The 17,749-nt window shown below is 39.9% G+C and overlaps 1 protein-coding gene across 11 annotated transcripts; it reads left to right on the top strand.

The window, feature by feature from the left end:
• The first annotated feature begins 474 nt into the window (after positions 1-474).
• On the top strand, positions 475-17,046 carry LOC121293861. 11 transcript variants are annotated; one of them, XR_005946616.1, is made up of 7 exons: positions 476-1,543; positions 4,147-4,288; positions 5,131-5,271; positions 6,521-8,514; positions 11,181-11,335; positions 14,343-14,478; positions 15,821-17,046. XR_005946616.1 is itself a non-coding variant. In XM_041217276.1 (4 exons), exons 2-4 carry the CDS (start codon positions 4,148-4,150, stop codon positions 8,189-8,191), a joined length of 1,953 nt encoding a protein of 650 aa, XP_041073210.1. In that variant the 5' UTR covers positions 476-1,543; position 4,147; the 3' UTR covers positions 8,192-9,551. The 11 variants fall into 11 exon arrangements, 1 of the variants encoding a protein (XP_041073210.1); XR_005946615.1 differs by having other exon boundaries at positions 11,181-11,331; XR_005946617.1 differs by having other exon boundaries at positions 476-1,011; positions 11,181-11,331.
• The last annotated feature ends 703 nt before the right edge of the window (positions 17,047-17,749 follow it).

Genomic DNA, 17,749 nt, shown 5'->3' on the forward strand with positions numbered 1-17,749 from the left:
ATGTTGTTCTTTTCAGAGTGCTTACCCCTGTTCTGCTATTATCACGTTCTGCTTTCTTACCTTAATGCCACTAGCAGCACCATTTTTAGTCCTTGCCACCACCATTAACACTCCCTTTGTCCTTTTGTTCATGACATCTTTGTCAATCTCTCCTTTGCCCCCACCTATTGCTGGCCTTCTGTCCAGCTTCACCTGCTCCACCCCCTCTTAAGCAGTATAAACTTCATCACATTTCCACTTCTCTGTAGCTCTGAAGAAAGGTCATAAGGGCTCGAAACATCAACTCTATTTTTCTCCACACAGATGCTGTTAGACCTGCTGAGTTTTTCCAGCATTTTCTGTTTTTCGTTCAGATTTCCAGCATTTGTCATATTTTGCTTTTATCTTACTTTTATGCCCCTTATTAGTTCCCCTGCAAACAAGTGCAAACATTTTCCCTAAATCTTTCTCAACCTCCATCAGGTTATGCTTCATTCTTTTTCTTTGTAGAGAAAAGAGCCCCAGCCTATTGAATTTTTTTCTCTCTCTGATAGGCATAACCTCTCAGTTCTGGTGTCAATCTCGTGAAGCTGAACACCCAGTTTTAGAATGTGTGAACCCAGTCCTATTGCGTGTGACTCCAGTTCCAGTGATTGCAGAGTGCCTGGGCTGAGGGGAGGACTGTCTGGTCCGGGAGAGAGCTGAGTGTGGGCTGCAGAATGTTTTTTGTAATTTGCTTTCCTGTGTAAATGTCAAATCAGTCTTAACCCCCCCGGTCGGAGCCTGTGTTAACTTGCAGAGTTTCCGCTTATAGCCTTCGGGCCACGTTGAAGGTTTGTGGTGTTGCAAAAACACTTCGTCGCCGCAAAATGTACATGGCACGGAAATGAAGAAGACGCAATGTTATTGAGACAGAGCAACACGCTTCTCGGATTCAGAGTTTATTTTTAGTCCTTCAGATGCGCTGCCGAGTCCACAATGTGACGACACAGACAACGGCAAAACAAATAAATGTTGCCTGGGCTGCAGCAGGCAAGCTGGAGTTGATGATATTCTCTGACCTTTGGGCTCCCTTTACTTAACATTTGACAAAGTTATATGTGGTCTGTAAGGGATAGGTGCTGGTGGGTGGGTGAATTTGTGGAATTTAATTCTGCAACAAAGTATTGTCCTCCTTCAATGGCACTTTACTTCAAATGTCCTCAACAGCTGTTCTCAGGGACCACAGTCAAGACTCTTTGTCCAGTTGCTGAACAGAGGTCATCTTTACAAACTCAACCTGCCCAGTTATTTGCTCTTGATTGCTGCTGATGCTGAATATCGCAATTTTTAAAAAAATGTGGAAACACTCAACAGGCCTGACAGCATCTGTGGAAAGAGTAAACAGAGTTAACGTTTCAGGTCAACGACCTTTCATCAGAACTGGGAGCTGTTGGAGATGTATCAGCTTATAAGCAAGTACAGAGCCAGGGGTTTTGGGAAGGAAGGAAAAGAGCAAAAGAGATGTTCTGTCATACAGTGGGAAGCAGGAGCGATTGAATGACAAAGTGGTTGATGATACAAGGTGAAAGGGGATTGTAATGAGACAAGTAAAACAAAAGATAGTTACAGAGGAGTTGCAAATGGTTACCGCAGAACTATTAACATGCACTTGCTGTCTAATTAAAATTGGAATGGTGCTATTTGATCTGAAGTTGTTGAACTCAATGCTAATGCTGGAAGGTACCTAATCAAAAGAAGGTGCTGTCCCTTGAGCGAGATATGCAGGCAGCCACAGTGGCCACCTCCTGGACCTGCGGATCTTGGTTAGACCCAGGAGCAAATCAACAGGGAGGTCCTCTGACATGCCTGCCACCTCCACAATGGCTGGCAGAAGATCCAGAGTGTGGCACTGAAATGGAGCCAGAAGTTGAGAATAAGCCCCTTCAAACAATGGAAAAGGGGCTGCAATATTACTAACTCATTCAGGCCCACAAAAGTTGCAGGTGGCCTGGGAGTCCATGAAGTGGCTTAAAATCTTATGGCTCCTTGCATCAGCCCCCACCCCAGATCCTCAAAGGTGTCCACAGGTGCTGCCTGGTCCGTTAAGTAATTTCAGAATTTTCCGATTTTATTTGCATTTGAGTGTAAATTAGCATGTCCAGGTTAGCCACCCAGCTTTAAATAGCAGTGTGTCGTTCACTGGAGAATTCATTGGATGCCCACCGCCCAGTTCCAAAGGTAGAAAATGACCCATAGGAACAAGACTGAAGCTACATAGTCAAACTTAATAACAAGTGAAATAATATTTGAAGTGAGAATATGCATCGAAATACTAAAATACAATAGCCATATCTGTATAATTTATAACAGAAATAGGAGTCCTCAGGTCACTCAGGTTAATGATACAACCTTTCTATAGAACGTTATTTTGTGCATGTATTTGTCAAGGATTTCCAGCATTCACTAGTTTTTTGTATAATTTATAAACAGTTTCAAAGTATGTAAAAGAAATCCTGACATGCTTCTTTTCAGGAGGTTCCGAATAACATTTTCAGATATTAGGTTATGTCGGATATGATTAGTCAATAAGCTTTTAATAATCCCCTGACAGGTAGAGACATTAAGAACGTGAGAAAGAAAATATTTTCCCTTTGAGGAAAAGGCAGATCCCTTGAGGATTATCCTCAGAAAGTACACATCATTGCAAGCCATTTGTTAATGGCACGGTAGTTGAGTCAATAGTTAGGAAGGCAAATGCAATGTTGGCATTTATTTTGAGAGGACTAGAATATAAAAGCAGGGATGTGCTGCTGAGGCTTTATAAGGATCTGGTCAGACCGCATTTAGAATATTGTGAGCAATTTTGGGCCCCTTATCTCAAGAAGGATGTGCTGGCCCTGGAGAGGGGCCAGAGGAGGTTCACGAGAATGATCCCAGGAATGAAAGGCTTAACATATGAGGAACATTTGAGGACTCTGGGTCTATACTCGATGGAGTTTAGAAGGATGAGGGGGGATCTGATTGAAACTTACAGAATACTGAAAGGCCTGGATAGAGTGGACGTGGGGAAGATGTTTCCATTAGTAGGAGAGACTAGGACCCGAGGGCACAGCCTCAGAGTAAAGGGAAAACCTTTTAGAACAGAGATGAGGAGAAACTTCTTTAGCCAGAGAGTGGTGAATCTATGGAATTCATTGCCACAGAAGGCTGTGGAGGCCAGGTCATTGAGTGTATTTAAGACCGAGATAGATAGGTTCTTGATTGGTAAGGGGATCAAAGGTTATGTGGAGAAGGCGGGAGAATGGGGTTGAGAAACTTATCAGCCATGATTGAATGGCAGAGCAGACTTGATGGGCCGAATGGCCTAATTTCTGCTCCTATGTCTTATGGTCTTACGGCATGAGGAAGAAATGTCAGTTCAGAGATTTTCCAATGCAATGGTCTGAATTTGAATAGCACCTGTTGTTTTGTTCCTATCTTCCCAGCAGTTCAGTATTCTGGAGAGGTTCCTCCATGCCGGATAGATATCTATGTCTGTTAATCCACAAGTATGAATGTTTCAGATAATGCTTTGAGTTCTGACAAAGGATCTGCCTGACCTGCTGAGTGTTTTCAGCACTTTCTGTTCTTAAATTTCAAATAAGCTGGTCTGAACACAGGTATTTGCTGTTTTCATATAGACACAGACTGTGATCTTCCATTCTGAACCTTGATGAGGAAGATTCGCTTTCATGTCAACTCTGGCTGTTTGAAAAACTGTATGAAATAAAATGCAACTCCTCCCTATTTGCCTCACAAACTCCAAAGTTAAGTTAACTATTTAAGTTAAATTAACCCATACTTCAGCTTTTGATTGCAATCCAGTAGTTATTGCTGGATGGGATTGGGCTCGGACTTCATTCCCCCTGCCATCCTGTGGAAAGAGTTGATAAGGTTCACTGTCCGGGTCCACGTGACTATCATTTTATTGTTGAAGAGCATTTTCTCTGCTGAACTAGTTGTATCTGATAATATTTAGGCTTGGTATAAGAGAAGTGATTGCCTCAGTACTTTTCAAGATCTGCTTTCTGACACCCATCAAGTGTGCTATCCTGGCATTATTATCATTAAAGTTAGTTTATTTAGACAGTACCGTGTAGGACCTTCCATGAAATGTCATTATTTTCTGCGTATTTCTTTCTACAGAATGGAGAGTTATGAAGAATTCTGCAAAACTCGACTTGCTCAGATCAAATCTAAGGTTAAGTTGGAGAAAAGTTCTCTACCAGCAAAAAATGGCAGAGGTTCTTTGATTCGGTTTCATGGTATTGCTATACTTCCACCACTGGCAAGTGACCATGGCCCTGCCATGTTTAATTCGACTTAAAATATTGAAATGGTGGGGAAGGAGGGGGATAGGGAGATCTAAAATTTAGATAAAACAAATCTTTCAACTGAAAAAAATTGAAATTGTGTAAAAGTTGTTTAAGTGCAAAACCAGTCGGGAATATTTGGTGCTGTCTGGACAAATGCCTATACCACACTTAGATGCGTGTGCATTAGAGGACTAACATCAGAAATGTTTCAAAGTGTTTCACATATAGTGAATTACTTCAAAATATAATCATTGTTGTTAAGAAGGCAAATGTTATTTATATTGTATAATTATGGGATTTGGCAGTTTTTGACACAATTAGCAATATTTTTAAACGCACATTCTAATAGGGCTCAATTGACATTTCATTGCTTTAATTTGTCAACTCTTTATTAAGGATGAGGTTAAATCAGTGCTATGAATTTTATGTGTTTTGTATGCTAAGTTGACCATGTTCAGAAAAGTTTTTTATTCTATCAGAGTAATGGATAATAAGAATTATGAAATAATTTAAATGGTTGTTAATTTATTTAAAATGTTCTACATTTACACTTTCCTGGGTGCCTTGTATGTTAGGCTTACCAGACGTGTGATAAGAATGCTATAATTTGTCTATTCATTGAAGCTTTCTGCCTAAATCTGACGCAAAATTAAATTTCTTTGCAGTGACAACAAGAAAGGACAATTTTCACTGGATCATATTGATTGATCAATATTAATTGTTGCTTCTAAAGATGAACATTTATTGTTAATGTTCTGTAAGGGGAAGACAATAGTATAAGAAACATCAGTTAAGTCATACTGGTTCTTTCCAGCTTTCTCCAGAACATAGGAAAGAGATACAGAAATTACAATTGAAGGCCATGAGTTATAGTGAAACCGCAAAGGGCAAACTGGATGAAACACAAACAAATATGCAGTTATCGGAGGTGGATAACCTGCTCAACAGTGTGCAGGTGAGGCCTTCCTATTTGTTATTTAAATTTATCAGGTATGCTGTTTGTTTAGATTCAGCTGTTTGTAAAAACTCAATTGCCAGGTTACTTCCATAAGGTTAGCACAGTCAGAATGGCGAGGTGCTGTTGTATACTCTACTGCACTGTGTTTTCTAAAGGACACCTGTACTGTAGTCTCTGGATGATAAATATATTTTAAATTGTACCATGACAAATTTCAAAAACTAAACAATGTAAGTAACCAGGTCAGGATCGCCTGCAGCCTGGCTCCTATTAAAGTGAATGGAGCTACTCCACAATGTGTGCTGATGTACTTTAAACTAAATGACTAGAGTGACCGAGAAGGGAACTGGAGATGCAAAATGTTGATCTGCACGAGAGAAATATCAAAATCAAAAAGATTTTCCAAAAAGTTAATATGGTGGTCAGTTTTGGCTTGGTGGTAACACTTGCCTCTGAGTCAGAAGATCGTGGGTTTAAGCCCCATTCCAGAGACTTGACCACATACTCTGAGGTGATGCTCTGGTACAGTACCATACCAATGCTGCATAGTTGGAAGTCTTTCAGATGAGCCTTTAAACTGAAGAACCCTCTTCCTTCTCACGTGGGCACAGATGATCTCGTGGCATTAATGAAAGTAGGGCAGAGGAGTTCTCCCAGTGCCTATATGAATGCCATCAAAAACAGATTATCTGATATTTTCTCTTGTTTGTGGGACCTTGCTGTGTGCAAATCAGCTGCAAGATTTCCTTACACGAGCCAGAATGAATACAGTTTCCAGAAGTATTTAATTGGCCGTGAAGCCAGTTGAGAGGCTCCTTCCTTGATTTCCAGTTACCTTTCTGTTTATTGATATTCTTGACTTTTTTTTAAACCACTGAGCTAAGGCTGACAGTTTATTAACTTTTTGGAAAATATCTTTGATTTTAGTATTTCACTCTTGTGCAATTAACATTTTTAAAAACTGTCTTTATTCTCATTTATTTAAAAATAATTGACACTAAACCAGTATTTGGAATTTAAAAATGATGGTAGGAACTGTATAATGCTTGTCTTGGAGTATATTATAAAAATACATCTAATAATCTGTACTGGAAAGGGCATTTTTATGGTTCCTCCATGAACGAAGGAGTCATCAGCAATGGTGCATAGCTGATAGAGAAGAGCTCTGTTCTAGTTGTGAGCTATGATATGCAAATATAATCAGTAATTCTATAATTGTAGACTGATTTTCAATCGTTTGTTATAGCTAATTGAGGTGCCGGCAGTTAAGGAGATTCTAGAAGATTATTCATTTTTAATGTTCCCTAACATGCCTGTGAATAACGACCCTGTTAAAGAGGTGAACAGTGAATGTGTAAAGGATTCCAACTCAACCACTATGCACAAAACCTCACATGGACACAATGAGCCTCAAATACCTGACCCTACTGTTGCACAGATGTCGAATGACATTGAAGAAATATATACTACAAACCTTATGCCAGATCCTGTACCTGTAAAAATGAGGTCTGATTTGATTAATGAAAGATCTGGCATTTCAGATTACCATGCCAGTTTTTCTTGCTTGGATCTTGTGGCGAGAAATAGTACAAGGGCCAATGGTCACATAAAGAATGGCCCCAAATCAGATGACTTTCACAAAGCAACTGCTCATGCTGTTCAAAATTTTACCATACATAAAATGACTGATACAACAAAACACAAAGCTACTAATTCTATCAATAAGCAAGAGAATTTATGTAGCTTTGGGAGTGCTGACTCTATCGTAATACTCACAGGAGATGAAACCAACAGCAGTAATTCAGAATGCCTCCATAATCTGACTGATAAGACTGATGTGAGCCATAATTCATCTCCTGACACCCCTGCACTTAGCCTACAGAACCTATTAAAAAAATCAAGAGAGTATCGAGATAGGCAGAGACAATCAAAGCTGCTGAAAATCTTACAATTCAATATTCCAGGAAAAAACCTTTCGGACAAGGAAAACGAACTGGATGCAACTAAAGAGGGCAAAAGTACCAGGGGGAAAAGAAATGATTCAGGAAAAATCATGCTGCCTAACACAACTTTAAAGCCTGAACCAGCTCTGTTTTCTGTTTTCTTATCTTGTTCCCATTCTTTTTCTGAACACAACCAAACTTTAATAACCCATGACGTGAACACAGGAAAGACAAACATAGGGCTGCCTAAGTCTCAGATGTTACCTAAGGAGAATAAAGGTACCAAAGTAGATGAGGCAGATTCTAAGATCAACTTCAAGCCCTCAAAGCCATTTAAAATGATAAGGAAATGTGACTACTCCAAGGGAAGCCCAGAACAATTAAACGCTGGGGGACAAGTACCCCGATGCCAAGAGAGAGGTAACAACCTGAGTGGGTCTACAAAAAGTCAAAATAAAGATTTTGTGGTACCCAAATTGACATTGAGCAAAAGTCCAGTGCTTTCAAAAAAGTGGATATGCCCATCACAAAAGCTGCTAGTAAATACTCCACTCAGTGTAAGTAGCGAAAAGATTGAACAACAGCAGAAAGGAGAGAGTGCGGACATACTGGGGGATCAGCCAAAAATCAGCCGAGATCAGACACAATATATTACTGACCTGGAGGTGAACCAGGCCTATTTGAGAACAGACTTGCAAACCACACTAGCTTCATCCTCTGAAGTAACAAGAAATGAGCAGTTGCTCAATAGTGAAGCAGCTCCACTGGAGGGAAATAGTGACTCATTGTGCATCCAGTACACACAGGAAGATGATGAAAGCACTGACATTGTGGTAGCCAACTTACATTGGAATAAAGGACATAATGATCTAAGGTTTCCATCACATGAAAATTCTATCCCACAGACTGTCAATCGTGCTCCTGCTGCATTTCATGCCAATAAATTACAGTCTTTTGTCACACAAAAAATGTAGCGCCCAGGCAACAGTTATTGGCACAGCATGCTCCCACAATAACAATGCTTCAGGTAGTGAGTCTCAAGCCCACCATTCATATGACTGCAAAACCAAACTATTAGCAAGTGCTGTGATATGGATTTTCCTTTTGCGCTTTGAACACAGATTTTAAATTGAAACAGGGGATGGATAATTCAAAACTTCAGAACTTGGACTGAATCAATTGGACTGCAAAGTCAAAAGGAATACTGCCAGCAATGGGCAGGAACAGCAGCCTGTTTCTCTGACTGGATCCTCCAGTCTGAACTGAGAAGTGTAAAAAAAACGACTTCAGCCACTTGGTAAGTAGAAGGCATTTTATCAATTTGCATTGAAGCAAATTTGATAAGCTTACATAAAACATGCAAAACCTTATCTTCCATTTTCTCTGGGATATAAATGATTTTTGTTCTCAGCTATTTAATGGTAAATATTGTATTTACAACCTATAATCAGTGTGTTAAATTATTATTTGAAAATCCTCACAATTCCCCAATGTAACTACATGACTTTCAACAACATCATCTGTAGAAGTATATGTCGCAACGTTTTTTTAATCCACAGAGCACTATTTGCATTGACATTAGGTAAGGACAGATTCAGGCTTGACTGAGATACTCCATTTATCATCTCCAGACCCATTTTGGGTCAATCTTACATTCCCATCAAGCATGAAGAGATTGCAGTGCAGTTGAGATAGGACTACAGCAACCCAATTTTCCATCCCATGTCCTCTTTCAGTGAAGCTTTCCACTAGGAGCTCAAGATTGATAAATGTAGTCCTGTATCCAGTAATGCCAAATGTGCTGGACTGTTTTCAGGTAGGGTGTGCTGTTATTATTTAGGAAGATCTGAAACTAATTATGATCAAAAGCCAGTATGATCATATAGTTCTCTATGTATGAATGCAGTCCTAATTGTAGAAGAGATGGCCCAGAGAGCTGGAAAGCTACCCGATTATAGATTGAAATCAGGTGTCCTGAGGAAGAGAGTCCAAACTTACGTTTCCACGGGCACTGTAGGCAGTAGACTGTAAACATACCATTCTTCACTCAGTCTCGTCTTGCATATAATCTCTTCCACCCACAGTCAGTTATTTGATCTTGGCATCTCATGTGGCACCACTACTAACCTCTTAGTCACCGACATGTTTAACTCTGACCTCCTCCTGTTGCATATTTAAATATTTGTTATTCTCAGTACAGTATAATGAATGATGCACTGAAAATCATTTGCCTTTGTTACTTGCTCTTTCTAACAGTAAATATATAAATACAGCTGGTTTAGTAACCACCAACTGTTAACCATGAACAAATAAAACCTTCATTTTTGCTTTCAAGCCTGAAATGGTTTTGTGTCATTCTTCCACTGGCAATGATTTGGAAAGATGATAGAAAGGGACGGCTTACACACAACAAAACTTGCTGTTAACCATAATATTTGCCTGGAATTATCTTCAGATAAACATGATTAACCTTATATAAAGCAGTTGCAAAGTTCATAGTTATTATGACAGACTTCCCCCCCCAAATGGTATTGAGGCACGGATTACAAATAGAGTCATAGATTCATAGTATTTTACAGCATGGGAAGAGGCCCATCGGCCCATTGTGTCCCCACCAGTCATCAAGCCCCTATCTACTCTAATCCCATTTTCCAGCACTTGGCCCGTAGGCTGGTATGCTATGATGTTTCGAGTGTTCACCTAAATACTTCTTAAATGTTGGAGGGTTCCCGCCTCTACCATCCTTTCAGGCAGTAAGTTACAGATACCCCCCACTCTCTGGGTGAAAATAATGTTCCTCAAATCCCCTCTAAACCTCCTGCCCCTTACCTTAAATTTATGTCCCTAGTTATTGACCCCTCCACTAAGGGGAAAAGTTTCTTCCTATCTACCCAACTATGCTCCTCATAATTTTGTACACCTCAATCAGGTCCTCCCTCAGCCTTCTCTGCCCTAAGGAAAACAACCCTAGCCTATCTAGTCTCTTTTCATAGCTGAAACACTCCAGCCCAGGCAGCATCCTGATGAATCTCCTCTGTACCCCCTCCAGTGCAATCACATCCCTCCTATAGTGTGGCGATCAGAACTGCACACATTACTCCAGATGTAGCCTAACTAACGCTTTATACAGCTCTATCACAACCTCCCTGCTCTTGTATTCAATGCCTTGACTAATAAAGGCAAGTATCCCATATGCCTTCTTAACCACCTTATCTACCTGTCCTGCTGCCTTCAAGGATCTATGGACAGGCACACCAAGGTCCCTCTGATTCTCTGTCCTAGGGTCTTACCATTCATTGTGTACTCCTTTGGCTTGTTAGTCCTCTCAAAATGCATCACCTCACACTCTTCAGGATTATTGACCATCTATATTGACCTGTCGTCTAAGGCTTTCCTTCTCGCTATTTACCATGCCACTAATTTTCATGTCATCTGCCAATCTACTGATCATACCTCCTACATTCATGTCTAGATCATTAATGTATACTACAGACAGAAAGGAACCCAGCACCGAACCCTGCAGATGCAGGCTCCCAGTCACAAAAAGAACTTTTGACCATCACCCTCTGCCTCCTGCCACTATGTTAATTTTAGATTCAAATTGCTCTGGATTCCATGGGCTCTTATCTTCTTGACCAATCTCCCATGCGAGACCTTGTCAAAAGCCTTACAGAAGTCCATGTAGACTACATCAGCTGCACTACCCTCATCTACACACCTAATCACCTCCTCAAAAAATTCAGTCAAATTTGTTAGACATGATCTCCCCCCGACAAAGCCATACTGACTATCCTTGATTCTCCAAGTGGAAATAGCTGAAGATGGCACAGAAACTCCCTGAAGTAAAAATCCACCCATTTGATGTCATGAAGGTCTACCTGAAGGTGGCTTTTAAAATTCATACTACAGCTTGTTTTCAAAACTTTTGGAAAAACAGAAAAAAACTCAAAAATCTTGTTACAGCATGATGAAAAGGACACTTCAGGCTGACAGAATAATATTGCTGCCTGGGAGGAATTTCTGGCAAAATATCAACTGCTTGCAAGGCTTTTGAAGGAGGCTGAAGTTTCCAATAAATGTTAGTGACGGCATTCAAATTAGAATGGTCAATTTGGTAGGTAAGCTTAATCATATCATTGTGAATGATGTAATTTGTTTGATCATATAATTTATTTACCAGAATAAATGTTAAAGAAATTATAAAAAAAGGATATGGTGCCACAGTCAATAAAAAGTGTCATGCAAATACCAGTTTGGGCTTAAAAATTATAGTACAAAACCAGATAGTAACAATTGTACAACCCAACAAGATTAATTATGTCGAGAATGTAAAAATGCGAACGGTTCAGCTTTCATACTTTAATCAATATAATTAATGAGGAAAAAAAATCACTTAATTTGAGACATGTAATCTCTTCTACACAGAGCCACTTACTTGTCCTTCCCATGCTTTATGACAAGATTATATATGCCAGTGAATAATGGGGTATTTCAGTCAGTATGAGTTCTGCTGAACTGTGCTAATTGTGCTGTCGGTGCGGTTGAAAATATCAATTAATATTCTTAAATGCATGGATGTAATAGGATTTCTGCATAGGATAGCATTACTTGAACTCTAACAGCACAGGATATAAATATTAACTGATACTGCTTAAAATAGTCAACACGTATTACTTGTTTCTGTGCTGCAACATTTAATGATTCTATGTCATTTACTACATTTTTTTAAAACTCATTCTTGGCATGTGGGCATTGCTGGCTAGGCCAGCATTTACTGCCCATCCCTAATTGCCCTTGAGAAGATGGTGGTAAGCTGCCTTCTTGAACTGCTGCAGTCCATGTGGTGTAGGTTCACCCACAGTATGGTCAATGGGAGGGAGTTCCAGGATTTTGACCCAGTGACAGTGAAGGAACGGTGATATATTTCCAAGTCAGGATGGGTGGGTGGCTTTGAGGGGAACTTCCAGGTGCTGGTGTTCCCATGTGTCTGCTGCCCCTGTCCTCCTAGATGGTAGTGATCGTGGGTTTTGAAGGTGCTGTCTAAGCAGGCTTAGGAAGTTGCTGCAATGCATCTTGTTGATGGTAGACACTGCTGCCACTGTGCGTTGGTGATGGAGGGAGTGAATGTTTGTGGATGGGGTGCTAATCAAGCAGGCTGCTTTGCCCTGGATGGTGTCAAGCTTCTTGAGTGTTGTTGGAGCTGCACTCATCCACTGTGTGGCGCAAGTGTTACTTGTCACTTGTCAGCCCAAGCCTGGATTTTATCTAGGTCTTGCTGCATTTGAACATGGACTGCTTCAGTATCTGAGAAGTCACAAATGGTGCTGAACACAATCAACAAACCACCCCACTTCTGACTTTATGATGCAAGGAAGATCACTGATGAAGCAGCTGAAGATGTCTGGGCCTAGGACACTACCCTGAGGAATTTTTGCAGTGACATCCTGGAACTGAGATAATTAACCTCCAACAACCACACAACCACCTTCCTCTGTGCTAGGTATGACTCCAACCTGTGGAGAGTTTTCCCCCTGATTCCCATTGACTCCAGTTTTGCCAGGGCTCCTTGATGCCACACTCGGTCAAATACTGCCTTGATATCAAGGATAGTCACTCTCACCTCACATTCATATTCTGGACTTGGGAACAAGTGAATAAAAATCTTTGTTGAACACTTTTTCCACAAACAGTGCCTCTTTAGTGCATCTTATTTCAATTTAAAAGGAATCCAAAATCTCACAAGGAACGACATAAACAGGCTCAAAAGTAACAAAGCAGATCAGAATCTGAACATTAGCATCTAAAAGCTACAACTATCCATAATAAATTCAATATAAAGGTTCCGTTCAGTGTTTGAGTGACTCACATTTGAGATTTTGCACAGGGGTGATGAATAAATTATTTATCTAGTTTGAACTTATAAAACATTTTGAAGCATTTTAAGAACAAATGAGTGATTATAAATGGGCAGTAGAATCCATGGAAGTGTTTTCAAAATTCTTCTCATTTTAAAGAGAAACAAAAAGGAACAAATAAAATGATAAAGAGTCTTTGTCAAGAGATCATGTTGTTCAAATCAATTGTCATTATCAGTAATGTAGTGAAAGATAGGGTCTCTATAAACAGTTTATGTTTGTGTTACAATTCAGTTCAAAGTTAGTTGCATGCTTTTATTTTTCTTTTGAGCTCTGTCACAATACCTGTATTCTGTTTTGACTATTTTTTGAAAACCACTTAAAGGTCCTTCACAATTAAAGATTATCTCATCAAAATTTCCAGTTGAAAGAAATCAAATCCCGTCAGCCCAGATATGGTTCGAACGTGCATTATTAGTCATCTGATTCAGAATGTGGTTCATACAATTACTTCACATTATGTTGTAAGCCAGGGCTTTCAAACACAATTTACATGATAAGTTTGATCTTAGAACTTGGAATGGGCCACATTTGGCAGCAATTGTTTGGACATATCAGCTGGAGAAATTGGTATGTGTTTTGCCCACTCCTTGGATTTAAAACCAGTGCAATGCAAACTAATTCCTGACTGTGAGACCCTGCAGCTAATCTGTGGCAGAGGCATGGCTGGCAGCATATTGGTCCTCACTGTTTTTAGGTTTATGTGGTGACCACTTGAAATCAACTTAAGTATACAATGAAGAGTCCCGTGCCTATTTCTGGGGCCCTTCAGCAAAATGTATGAAAAACTGGATGAAACTCTGGCTAGTTTCTCCAGTTCTACAGCGATATAAACAATAGACTCAAAGGGACCGCTGAATGCAGCTGAGGAAATGGTTGTGAAAGATCCTGTACTTTTATTTCTGGGAAATATGGAGGAGCAGGAGTGATCCTCCCATCTCCACAGTACTACTGTCATCCACCCATCTGTGCCAACCCATAGTTGGCTCTCTTGTGCCTCCTCCATGTTCAGATCTTGTGATGCTCTCTGAGTACAATGAGAATCCTCAGTCTCTCTCCCATTGTTGCACATTTCCCCCCCAGTTCATTATTTATCCACAGTAACATCTCTAGCTTTCACCCCACGCCTTCATCACATTTCTGCCTCTTTCTAGTTCCAAAGAAGAATCATATTGGACTTGAAACATAAACTCTGTTTCTCTCTCCACAGATGCTGCCAGACCTGCTGCATTTTTCTGGCATTTTCTGTTTTTATTTAACCTACTTCTTGACTGGCTGTTCCTCTCATGACGATGCTGCCACTCACTTGTTGCTGTTGCTATATCCAGTTCTGTAGAAAATATCAGGTAATGCCTTCCAAATCCTAAGCACACATTGTGTAAAAAAAAAGGACTTTCCTCTTGTTGCCTCTGGGTCTTTTGGCAGTCACCTTACATCCTTGCCCTCAGGTTATCGACCTGTCGGTCATTGAAAACAGTTTTTCTTTATCTAGTTGATCCAAACCTTTGATCCACATAACTGGAATCCCTCATCCTGGGAACCATTTTAGTATATCTCTTTTGTACTCCTTCCAAAGCCCTGGGTCAAAATCTGGAAACACCCTTCCTAACAGTACCTGCACCACATGGACTGCAATGGTTCAAGAAGGCAATTCTCAAGAGCAATTAGGAATGCACAGCAAATGCTGGCCTAGCCAGCGATGCCCATACCTTGCGAAATAACTTTTAAAAAATCCTTCCTAAAGTGTGGTGACATTAATACAGTACTCCAGCTGGGGCCAAAGTAATGTTTTACATGGGTTTAGAATAAGTTCCAGGATTCTGTACTCTATGGCCAGAATGTTCCAGCCCCACCCCCCTCCCACCAACCCCCAGCCCCCGCCACCCCCTCCGCCAACACCCCACCCACCCCACCCACAACCCACCCCCCACCTCTATTTATAAGCTCAGGATCCCATATCCTTTATTAACTGCTCTGCTAACCTATCCTGCTACCTTCAAGGGTTTCTGCACAAACATCCCCAGGTCTCTCTGTTCATGCACTCTCTTTCGACCTTTGCTTGTATTGTCTTTCATCATGTTTCCTACCAAAATGTTCTGTTATCACCCAAACTCTTCTGACAGATTTGGAAGATTCAATGCTGGGGTAGGAAGAGCTGACATTGTCTGCTCTGTGATCTTGCTTTAGCACCACCCACCCTAGCTGGTCACAGTGTGACATAGACTGTGGTCACGGATAGCTCCCATGGCCTGCTCTATTATATCTCACAGACCAAGGTCACCACTTTGGCCCCTGCCATAAGCTCTCCCCTCTTTTGATTGACTCCATTCCCATCCCTGCTCTTGATTCAGCCTGTGGGAAACTTCTGTATTCTGTACAAAATAAAATTGCACAGCCCATGTGGGGATTGGAAATATCACACAAAAATGCAGAGGGGTGAAGTACGCTTCTTAGTTTCGAAATGATGTTTATGGTGAGCTGCAGAGATGTTAATCTTGAAACTAGTTTGCAAAATAAGTCTATAAACATGTTCAGCTCCACGAGTGGAGATTCTAATCTATTTCAAATAAGATCTCAGTTATAATAGTGGGCAGAGGAATGTGAGAAAAACAGGTTATGTTTTCACCCACTTATATTGAGAACATTTCAAGATTGTTGCAAGCTCAGAATTTCCTCTCCTTTTCTCAGATGGTTGACTACACAGGATCAGACAACATTGAAGAATCTTTGGGCCTTCTATCAACTTTAAATGAAACAATTACTGTGGAACAAAATACCCAATGCAACAGCAATGGCCTTTGTTTTACATCAACAGTTATCAACTTCTTCCAGGGCTTGGGCAAAGGCACAAAAACTAACAATTATTTTGGTGCCTCAGCTTCATGCTTTGGAAAACATCAGAAAGAAATCATGAGTGAAGACATTAGCCTGACAGTGCGTATGGCTTTAGAATGACATGGACAGGTCATTGCATTCCATCCTGAGGCACATTTTATTGCTTATCCAATGAAAGACAATCTAACACACAGAGGAGTGCGCAAACCCAATGGTAAACATCAACAACATACTCCCATACCATCTTTTAGCAAATGCCGAGCCCTGTTTCCAGATTTGGAAATGATCTACAACAAAGAAACAATGCCTACTTATATGGGCCGTACAACAACTGTGCTGAGGTAGAATCATTTAACAGGCTTCTGAATGCCCATGTGGACATTTCCATGGGATTACCTGGTCCTCTAGTGGATTAATTCACCTGGGAATCTCTTAAATTTAAAGGAAAATAAAGACTAGTACATAACCTAAAATGATTCAAGTTTCATTTAGGAAATTATATTTTTACCAGAATTTTTTGAGCTCCAGAATATAGTTTAATGACTACTGGTTTAATGCATAAGTCATTTGACATTGTTGATCTTATAAGTGCCAATTGGTTTGAAGATTTTCATTGTCCCTCAGCCAGCCTTTATTTAATGTCTGCAACTTGCAAACATTAATATTACAGCAAGAAAGCTACACTGGAATTTGTACCTTTATTTCTGTAGTGTTTGCAACCAAAATAAACACGAGTGTAATTTAAAGTTTTGGAATAATTGATATATTTTATGTGTCAAACAGAATACAGCAGTTTCAGCTCACTGCACTGTAAAAATATAATTGAAGGTGATGTAAGGATTAATTAATTGATAACATTCTTTTATTTGTTTGAACAATTTTGTAAATGAACCAACAGAAATACTGAAATTAAACCTGAATTCTAAGGCTGCGGCTGATCATAACTAAAAACTAAAAGTCCTTCAGTTCTCACTTGTGAATTTCTTGTTAAAACTATGACTGACGGAACCTATTGCTATGTTTCTGTATTTCTTTTCCCTTTTCCCATTAAATCCTTGTGGTCTCTGTATCTCAAGCTACTCCTGTAGGTGAGTCCTAGTTTCCTACATTCTTGAGAGTATTTCCGTTTCTCTTAATATCTTGGCAAAATATTGTAAAGACCAAACATAATGAACAGGAAATTTGTTTTTCTGTAACTTCAGGAGCTAAATCTATCCTATGACCTGCACAAGATCCTTGTTGATTTTGAAACTGGTAGAATATTACAGTAGACCTTGCTTTGGGCTGAAACTACCAAAGGAATTCATATTCTGCAATAGAACAAATGAATAGTAGCAATAACAAAGCAAATCTTTAGAGAAGTGATTATGCTTTGCCAGCTCCTCACATTGTAGAAAATTCCAACTATGCAAGTTATCTACCTCATGTAACTCCTCGGAAGTTTCAGACAGTTCTTTTCAAAGGCTTCATATCAGTCACTGATTTCAGAAGCAAAGGGTAATATGTGCCTTGCAATTATGACTATGGCTGCAAGTCAAACACATACTCTGAACAAATCGCTCAGACATTTATAATCAAATTGACTGGCTCAGCCTCTTCATCACTTGGAAACTTTACAGACAGATTGTAACAAAATGTAACAAGCTGGGCTGGAATATTCTGAGTGAAGCTTGGCTTCCAATCTATTTTACACTATGACAATTTTTTTTAAAAAGCAAGACCAAGCTAAATATTAGGCAAAAATGCTAATTTTTGTCATACATGTCTACAGTTTAAGTTGTT

Source organism: Carcharodon carcharias, chromosome 22 (assembly GCF_017639515.1).
Source record: "Carcharodon carcharias isolate sCarCar2 chromosome 22, sCarCar2.pri, whole genome shotgun sequence".
Classification (NCBI taxonomy): Eukaryota; Metazoa; Chordata; class Chondrichthyes; order Lamniformes; family Lamnidae; genus Carcharodon; species Carcharodon carcharias.